General features: G+C 43.7%; 1 protein-coding gene across 1 annotated transcript; it reads right to left on the reverse strand.

Annotated features, from left to right (window-relative positions):
* Window positions 1-4,113: 4,113 nt before the first annotated feature.
* LOC136511176 (glycine-rich cell wall structural protein-like) lies at window positions 4,114-5,056 on the reverse strand. Its single transcript, XM_066505352.1, has 2 exons — window positions 4,562-5,056; window positions 4,114-4,491 (listed from the first exon to the last, which is right to left on the reverse strand). Exons 1-2 carry the CDS (start codon window positions 5,054-5,056, stop codon window positions 4,114-4,116), a joined length of 873 nt encoding a protein of 290 aa, XP_066361449.1.
* Between the last annotated feature and the right edge of the window lie 5,201 nt (window positions 5,057-10,257).

The raw sequence follows: 10,257 nt of genomic DNA on the forward strand, positions 1-10,257 counted from the left end.
TCCCCGGTGAAGAGCCAAAAGGTACTCTAGTAAATTGATCGTGGCTTGTGTGATCCTCATCTTGTGTTGGTTGTGCGGCACCCTATTGAGGGCTTGATGTGTAATGCCAATTAGCGTGTGAACCTCCAAGTGAGTGAATCGCCACAATAAGAACTAGCTTGCCGACAAGCAAGTGAATCTCGGTAAAAATCATTGTGTCATCATTTGATTTCGAGGTGATTGGTCTTCATTGATATTCATTCGTGTGATTGATTGGTTCATTCCTTGACTTGGTGGTATAACCATCTTGCTCTCTCTCTTTATATTACCGCAAACTAGTTGTCAAGCTCTTTAGTGTAGCTAGTCGTGAGAGCTTATTAGTTTGATTAGTGTGGCTCTTTAGTTAGCCTTTGAGAGCACACTAACTTAGTGTAGTGATATAGCCATTGGCCCCGTTCGCTTCACTGAAAAAACAAGCCGAAACACTATTTTGGTTGATATGTTGTGAGAGAAAAATACTGTTCCGGCTAAAAAAATAAACTGAAAAATACAGATTATAAGACAAGCGAATAGGGCCATTATGTGAATAGATACTATAGGAACTATTGTGGTAGGTGGCTTGTATTTTTAGTAGGCTAGCGCAACACTCGCTTCGCCTCATATTTACCTAACCGATTTGTTAAGTGTTGCTGTAGAAATTTTAATAGGCTATTCATCCCCTCTAGCCATTAGGACCTTACAGACATATATAAGTTCTACTATCTCCGTTCTAAATCATAGAGCGCTTTGGCTTTTCTATATTCCCTAGCTTTTGTTATGCATCTAAATATATATTATATCTAGCTAGATACATAATAAAAAATTTGTATCTTGAAATATCAAAACGTCTTATTATTTGGAACAGATGGAGTACCATATATGTTTTGTATTATTGGATCTCAACCAAAAACTTGCTAAAATAAAATAAGATGACACGCCACATAATTAATTTTACTTCAGAAATAAATTAAGCACAATTAAATATCCATTTGCATCCTTAGCTGTATATAACGGGAACCCAACTGGCCTACCGTAACACGAGCTGAGTTGACGAGTTAGTTGCATATAACTCTTGTCTAAGTGTGAAACAAATTAATCAAAATTTGCCAAATTTGCCACACATACTAATGTTTCAGCATCTGGTAGCTAGACATTTCGGGCCTGTTTGGACGGCGCCTATGCCTGTCGTGCCCAACCTGCGGCTGCGCCAGAAGTTTGGCGTTGAAAACGCTCGCCGCACATTTGGCGAGGTGTGGCAGCAAATTTGAACTAGGCTGGTGCGGTTTGCCTTAACTTCGTCAGCATCCAAACACCAGCCAGAGTCTGCCATATCTACGGCGCGAGTGTTGCGGCAATGAACCAGATCCCGGTTTTGGTGAAGCTTCGGCCGGCTCCGACTCCTCCATGCATTTTAGCAAAGCAATCGTTTCAATCCGATTTATTATTTTTTGGTTTCACTAGCTTCAGCTCGGAGCACTATAGCAAAAGCCTGTGAGCGTTTTGAGCCATACCAAGCGGGACTTGTAACACTAAACAAGTCTGCTTGCTAGGAGATAAACTTATCATTGTCTTTTGAAGCGAAATATATCATCAATCGTGAACACAAAATCGGATCAGATGGTTGCACCCAACTGAAGCCCATCTTCTGGAATTTGTGTTCCGGAGCCACAATACGCTCTCAAGAATTCATCAAGACGACGAGACGACAAATTTAAGACACCCTACGATTTCGATGCCGTCTCTTTCCTGTTTGTATCTATATCTATACCTACTAATAAAGAGACAAAATTTTAACCTATTTTTTTTCGTCCATCCATTTTTTTTTATCCACCCCCCTCTAACTATCCGACAATTGAGAGTTTCTTCTGTCCTGACTTATATATATATATATATATATATATATATATATATATATATATATATATATATATATATGGAACTACTATCCTGTAGCTGGCTGCAGAATAACTTATTCTGTAGCCACTTTGAGTTACGATAATTACTATGTTAATTTACGAGATTACAGTAACTCCTTACTAAGTTGTTTAATATAACGTTATGGTAAATATCCTCATGTGTTATAGTAACCCAACTATCATAAATATGTATTGACATTATCGTAAATTAGTATATAAAATTATAGTAAATGGAGGTGGCTACAGAATAACTTATTTTGTAGCCGGCTACTGAATAGCCTCTCCCTATATATATATATATATATATATATATATATATATATATATATATATATATATATAGCCCGTGTTCAGACAAGTTAGAATATAGCTCTTGTCTAGCGTAATACGGAGTCCGATTCCAAAACATATTAGGTCAGAAAATGAAAGTCTAGACTCCTATGTTTTTTTTAATATTTATATTGGAAATTGGAAAATGGGAAAAAGTGACGGATTGAAAACCAATCGGGAGTGGCGGAACCAATGGGATGTGGAAAAAGAAGACCATAAACAAAACGAAACCTAATCAGATACTGTAAAGCAACGAAAGAAAATCAAACAAAAAACTTCTCTACGCTAATAAAGAAAAACGAATAGAGCGTGCACAAGAAAAAAAAAAACCAGAACCCCAAATCCCACGCCAGCCAGCAGTGCCGTATTTGTCTAAATAAAAATAAGCCGCCGGTCAAGAAAAAAGGAAAAGAAAAAAGACTAACAAAAAAACTCCCCAAAGATATCCTAGGTAACCTAGTTAGAAATCCTAATCCCGATAGATCTCTCCGATCATGAGTAAGTTGAACACGAATACCAATAACAAATAGAAAAAGGATAAAATATAAATAAAGAAGACTTTTTTTGTCAAGTTCGCCTCTGAATATTAAATCATGGAAAGTTTTTGTCTGACTACAAAGATGGACTCGCTATTTCACCATATCTGTTTTCCTTGAGGAACATGTACCCTGTGGCCTGGTATTATCGTCACGGACTCACATATGCATGGGGATGGTATGGGCATGCATGCAAAAAAGATATGCGACCAATTTTTTTTTGCCCATGCCTTTTGGTTTTTTCATTTTATTTGTCCTTTTGTAGAAAACAAATAATAAATATACTTATCTTTCATTACTAAATAAATATTCCTACCGCTAAGTTGTTGATATAATTTTGATTATGAACAAAACTTATTTTTGTTAGAACCCAAATAAACCAATTATCCATTTAATCAAATAATGAGCAAATTTTGAACAAGCTATACATAAGTACCAGTGCAATCCTCGACAAGGGCTGTAACTCAATATTATACTCTACCTACATATAGATATTATCAAATCTAAAATTACAGTGTGCCTTACAATGGGTGAAATGTTTCTATCAAAGTATTATTTTTGGATATAGATTTAATAGGATATTATCATATTATTGGCAATACTAATTCGTATTATATATTTTGTGCTCATCAAAATGAATTATAAACTTTAAATTTTATGAAAAAAAATAAAACATAAATGGATATGTAACATTTTTGTGATTTTTTTCTCCCGTTGCAACGCACGAGCATGTTTGCTAGTATAACAAAAAGCATACTAATCTGGAACGTTCCTAAAAAAAATAGCATAATCTGGAACGGGCTGCCATGGACGTTTGGGCCGTCAGCGGGCTAGGACTGCGGCACATCGCGCGAGCCAGATCGGTCCAGTAGTCGGGCTCCCATAGGGCCGGTATGGCATGGAACTATGGAAGAGGCGAGGCGCACGGGCTACGGATTTTCTCTCTGGTTGTGGACTTGCGACGTCCGTCACAGTCCAGCTTAGTTCTTCACGTCGGTCCGTGGAGGCGTGCAACACGCTTGCCAGAGCATGGCCGTGCGGCGGCGGTTTGTTGCGAATTTTTCTTTGTTCGTCAAAATGCCTTGCAAAATTTGTTGGGATATGTTTTCACTTATTAACCACAATCCAATCCAAACGAAATAAAGGTTGTTAAGATTTCGGAAGTTCGCCACGCTTAAAAGCGAACGGAATCTCCTCGCTACAGGCCTACACGCCCGCCCCTCCCACGGCGACGCGTGACGGGGCACAGTGGCCGCGCAGACGCCGCCATGTCGGCCCCGTCGTCCAATACTTCGGCTCCATCTAGTCTACTACTACTCCTCCTGCAGCCCCAGCCCGGTTGCCTCCTTCTCCAAGCACTCCAGAGCCGTTGACCACGTCTGCTGCAGCCGCCCCGTCACTTCCATCACCCACGGTGCCACCGGCTGCTCCACCACCACTACAGGCGCTAGTAGTTCCGCCGCCGCCGCTGCCGCTGACCCCGGTTGCTCCGCCGGCTGCTTTTCCTCCAGGGGCTCCTCCTCCTGCTGGCCCACCGGCACCGGTGTTCCCGCCGCCTGATCATCCGGCTTCTTCGCCACCTGCCCGCCGCTTCCCTCGCCTCCACTGCAGTCGCCACCGACGACTCCATCTACTCCGCCAGCACTTCCACCTCCACCACTGGCCAACTGATCCGCCGCCGTCTTCCCCTTCTACGCAGCCGCCACCGGCACCACCAACTGACCCGCTGCGCGCCACCTACTCCACCCCCGCAACCCACACCATCTGCTCCGCCGGCTCCCCCGCAATCACCAGTGACGCCTGCTGCTCCGCCGGCGGCGGCTCTCCTCCTACGCCGCAGCCACCGATGACACCAGCTGCACCACCGGCGTCTCCTCCAATACCGCTGCCACCACCTCTGCCACCGGCGATACCAGCTGCACCGTCAGTGTCTCCTCCTATACCGCAGCCACCGACGACACCAGCTGCACCACCTCCGGCTTCTCCTCCTATAACGCAGACACCAATACCTTCTCTGCCTTCACCGGTGGCGCCGGCCACGACGTCAGCACCGCCCCCATCTCCACCGGGGACACCCCCGCTGGTGATGCCATCGCCGTTGCCTGCGCCATCAACACCGACGTCGTTGCCACCAGTAATCCCTCCACCATCGCCGCCAGTGATCCCCGTGTTAGATTGATCTCTAATCCTAACTGGACCCAACGGCCCAGTTGGGCCTTTGATTCGCGCCATGATCGGGGGCGCCCAGCCCACCATGGCTGGAGGGCCCCTGTCACACTGCGTTATAAAAAGAGGTGGGGGTCGGCGGCTCTTATCATGAGGTTCGCCTGAGCCGAGCTCCCCACCGACAAACCCTAATCCGATCTAGAGGGCTCGCAGCCAGTGACGGAAAGCCACCAGCCGCGCTGCCACCGGACTCCACTGCCTTCACCGCCGGTCGCCACAGCGCATCACCGACACTGTCTTCACCGATCGTCGCTGCCCTAGCGCAGACATCGACTCTATGGCGGATACGAGCGGATCTTCCTCTACTGTCATGTCAGGTTTGACGCGTCCATCTTCTACCTCTCCCTTTCTCTCGTTCTACCTACTGTTTACTGCTCTAGTAGTCATTCTAGGGTTCATGACACTATTCAATAGCAAGTACACGGCTAGATCTATGCTCCTAGTGATACTATAAAGCTAACATTGGTACCAGAGCCATCGGTTTATAGGGTTTTTAGATCTAGAATGGGTAAACCGATTAGAAAAGGAAGTAGAAGGTTAGATCTAGTGTGTGTCTAAGAAGAACAGAGGGTTCGGTTGAACCCTAACCCTAACTGGGTTAAGAAAAGGAGAAGAAAAAGAGGGTTTCGGCTTTAAAAAGGTAAGAGCCCAACCCTAAACCCGTGAAGACTTCATGGGGAAGACAAACAGTGTAACCCTAACAAGAAAAGAAACCCTAACCCTAGATCCCCAATCGGTTGAATCCGAGAAGAACAAAAGAAAGAAGCAAATCAGTGGGGGATGTTGGGGAAAGGGGGGTCTACCTCACCGCTGCGTAGCGCTGCGGCCTCGCCGGCGTGCCAGAAAAAGAAGGCCGAGCCAAGGCCGCTGCTCGCCGGGCTCGGGCCAAAGGGGCGCCGTAGCCAGGCCGCTCGATGGCGGCGCGCTCACCCGCTGGGGAGCACGCTCGCCAGCGAGGGGGCCGGCGACGGCGTTGAGTCGTCTGCTCGCTCACGCTCGCTCTCGCTCAGGCTCCGTGCGACTGAGAGAGAGAAGGGGAGGGGTAGAATGGGAGTTAGGGTTTCAACCGATGTGGCCGGGCCTGTTTTGTTCGAGCGAGACGACCAAGCGACCATCGGATGCGATCCAACGACTCAGATTGATCGGGCCAACTCGCGGCCCAAGCGGGCGAGCGCGCCACGCGACTTTGCCGGTCCAGGCCCAGGTTGCGGCCTGGGTGCGGGCAGCGCGCACGCAAAGAATTGGGCCAAGCCGTTTTGTCGACTCGGCTGAATGAATAGTGCTGAAATGAATCAGTTTTTTTGTTTTTTCTTTTTCCAGTAAATATTTATTTTCTAGAAAATAAATAAATGACTTAAAGAAAATAGAAAAGAGAATTTTTCTGTGGGTAAAATTCACTAAATTGAGATTATTTTTCTGCTGCATATTTAAAGATATTATTTTCGTTATTAAATTCAAACCAATGGGAGAATTTAATTTTGAAAATGGATATGTTTTAATTGATTATAATATTGTTATTATTCTGACCAATGTTGATTAATGACAATATTATGATGTTTTGTCATGCATTAATTCTATTTCTACCCAACGGTGATGTAAAATTAGTGTAGAGGATAATTGTATGTTTTAATTTTGATCAACATTAAAACTAAGGCATGCAATTATTATTGTTATTATTTATATTTTCACTCTATATGAATTGTGTTTTTAGACGAATACAACTTGATGGGTTGTATTAAAGAGATCCTCACTCTCAAAGGTGATAACTACACAGAGTAAAAAAAAGATTGACCTAGCCTTCATCTTGGCTAAGGTAGACTGGGTAGTCATCTCACCGTGTCCCACTGAGCCTGTGGCACCGGTGAGGGAGACAAACAAAGCTAATGGCGCTTGGGAAACCAAAGAGAGAGATTTTGCATCACAAAGAATGTCCTATGACCTTGAGCATAGGAAGTGGGTCACTGCCAACAAGAAATATTTGGCTGTGATAAAGAACACGATTGAGCCTGCAATTGTGGGCTCAATCCTAGAGTGTGATACCGTCACCGAGTACCTCGAAAGAATAAATAGTTAGTTTACTGGCTCTTCAAAGATATATGCTACCTATCTGATAAAGCAGCTGGTGACAGAAAGGTACACAGGTAATGGTGGCATAAAAGAGCACATACTAAGGATAAGCAATTTGGCATCCAAACTAAAACCAATGGATCTAGCTCTCAAGGAAGAGTTCATTATCTATCTGATTTTTGCTTTCTTGCCAAAAGAGTTTGACACTTTTGTTAACTACAACATACAGTCCAAGAAATGAGACATGGAGAGGCTCATGGCTATGTGTGTGCAAGAGGATGAGAAAATGAAAACTACCAATGGTGGCACTATCAATTATCTAAAAAATAATAAGAAAAAAATTAATAATACTAACTTCTCCTCAAAGTCAAAGGAAAAGGGTCCCATGCTGCATCAGCCTCAGCAGAATAAGTTCACAGTAGAGAAAGACCAGTGTCTCTATTATAAGAAGACGGGGCATTATAAGATAGATTGTTTCGATTACTTAAAGATGATCATGGCAAAAAAAGGTGAGAACATTATTACGTTCATAAATGAATCCCTGTATGTACAGTATTTGAAATATACTTGGTGGATTGACTCAGGTGCAACTGTTCTTGTTGCTAATTCTTTACAGGGATTCCATTCGACGAGGACTACGCAAAGAAGCGAAAGACACGTTAAAGTTACAAATGGAGTCCGAGCAGATGTTGAAGCCGTTGGCGATCTTTCTCTAAAACTTGCTGATGGCTTCACACTTATACTTAGAGATGTTCTTTATGTTCCCTCGTTACAGAGAAACTTGTTTAGTGTTTCATGCTTGGACAATGATGGATATAATTGTCATTTTGGAAATAGCAAATGTAAGATAACATTTAATAATTCATGTGTTGGTCTTGCTATCTTACAAAATGAGCTTTATTTGTTATCACTACGTGATGATGTAAATGTTGTATGCGATGATGGGAACGTTGCGTGCGACAATGTGAATGTATCCTCGTCTGTGGATGTAAACAGAAAACGAAAGAGAGCTCACGATGCGATATCGAAATTATGGCACTATCGTTTAGGCCATACTTCGAGGGAAAGAATAGAAAGACTAGTTAAGAATGATATTCTTTCTCCATTAGAGCTCTCAGATTTAGAACAATGCAGAGAATGCATAAAAGAAAAGTATGTAAAGAAAATTAAGAAAGATGTCAAACGAAGCGCAGGAATTTTATAGATTATTCACACAGACATCTATGGTCCGTTTCCTGTAAAGAGTGTGGATGGTTATGATTCATTCATAACATTCACAAATGATTACTCCTGTTATGGCTACATTTATCTAATCAAAGAAAGAACAGAAGCATTGGATAAATTTAAGATATTTAAGGCAGAAGTTGAAAACCAACACAATTTAAAGATTAAGATAGTCAGATCCAACCATGAGGGGGAGTACTACGGTTGGCATACCCCATATGGCCAAGTTCCTGGACCTTTTGTAAGGTTCTTACAGGAGAATGGCATTGTAGCCTAGTATTCTACACCGGGCGAACCTCAGCAGAATGGAGTAGCTGAAAGGCGCAATCGTATCCTGATGGATATGGTACGTAGTATGATAAGTTACTCCACCTTACCGATGAGCCTGTGGATGGAGGCGTTAAAAACCATCATTCATATTCTCAATAGAGTACCAAGTAAGTCGGTGTCCAAAACACCATATGAGTTGTGGACAGGAAGAGTACCCTCACTAAACCACTTACGTGTGGGGGAAGTCCTGCTGAGGCTAAAGTATTTAACTCAAACATTGGGAAGCTAGATCCCAAAATAGTGAGTTGCCATTTCATTGGTTACCCAGAAAAGTTAAAAGGTTTTTGTTTCTACTGTCCAGATAGACATACAAAGTTTGTGGAAACGAGACATGTTGTCTTCCTAGAGGATGAAATGACAAGGGGAGCATGGTAGCTTGAGAAATTAACCTTGAAGAGAAGCGGGTGTATGCGCCCACTCCAATGATTTATGAGCTATTTTTTTCACTACCTGCTGTCGCTGCACCAACAGTACAAGATACTATGGTGCCAGCACCTGTTGTTATTCCGCCTATGGCAACAATAAATGATGATGAGAAACCTGTTCTTCAGGATCCTATAGAACCTATTGCCACACATGAGGGGCAGCAACAACAGCCTCAAACAAAAGATGTGTCAAATATGGAGGCTCCTAGAAGATCTCAAAGAGTTAAAAAATCAGTTATTCCTACTGATTATTGTAGGACACGTGGACGTCTAAGAGGGGGGGTTGAATTAGGCAACTTAAAAGTCTAACTCTTAATTATGGCCTCTTTTTCTACCTCTAGCAAAACCTATGCATAAGATAATATATCTAGATGTGCAACTACGGTTTTGCTAGTGTGTTGCTATCTCTACCACAAATAATAATAATATGATCAATGTAAATGTGGAAGCTTAAAGGGCAAGATAGAGATATGCAAACTCCCGTTGACGACTCCGGTATTTTTACCGAGGTATCGAGAAGCGCGTAAGCTTCCCCCTAGTCCTCGTTGGAGCCCCTCGCAAGGAATCTCTCGCAAGGGCCAAGCTCTTGGTCGGGTAACTCCGTGGATAGCCTCGGGCCTTCCCCACATGCAAGTGGGTCTTCGACGTGCCTTTCGGCAAGCCTCTCCCGGATGCTCCCCACTATCTTCACTATCAAGCTTCCAGCCGAAACGCCGCGGGCCTTGTTCCCTCCGGTACACGGTGGCGGCCACACCACAAACACGGTTGGTGTGATCTCGCAAGACTTTAAGCCCCTCCGATGCACAACAATGGTGCGCGCAAGCACCGAGTGGTAAGATGTATGCAAATCTCACTAAACACTAGGCCTAAACCTAGAGCAAGCGCATGAGCGGTGGTCTAATCAACTTAAGCACTTCGCAAAGCACCTACGCTAATCACCTAATGAATCACTAAGCTCTATGCAAGTGGATATCACTAAAATAGTGTATCAACACCCTTGATATGTTTTCTCAGCTCCACACTACTCAAATGGCCGGTTAGGGATTGTATTTATAAGCCCCACTGAGAAAGTAGCCGCTGGGGACGAAATCCTGCTTTTCTGCTACTGACCGGACGCTGAAATCGTCCTGACCGGACGCGTCCGGTCGTCCCGACCGTTGCAGCTGCGAACTACCGATCAGACGC

Source organism: Miscanthus floridulus, chromosome 16, assembly GCF_019320115.1.
Source record: "Miscanthus floridulus cultivar M001 chromosome 16, ASM1932011v1, whole genome shotgun sequence".
NCBI classification, from domain to species: Eukaryota; Viridiplantae; Streptophyta; class Magnoliopsida; order Poales; family Poaceae; genus Miscanthus; species Miscanthus floridulus.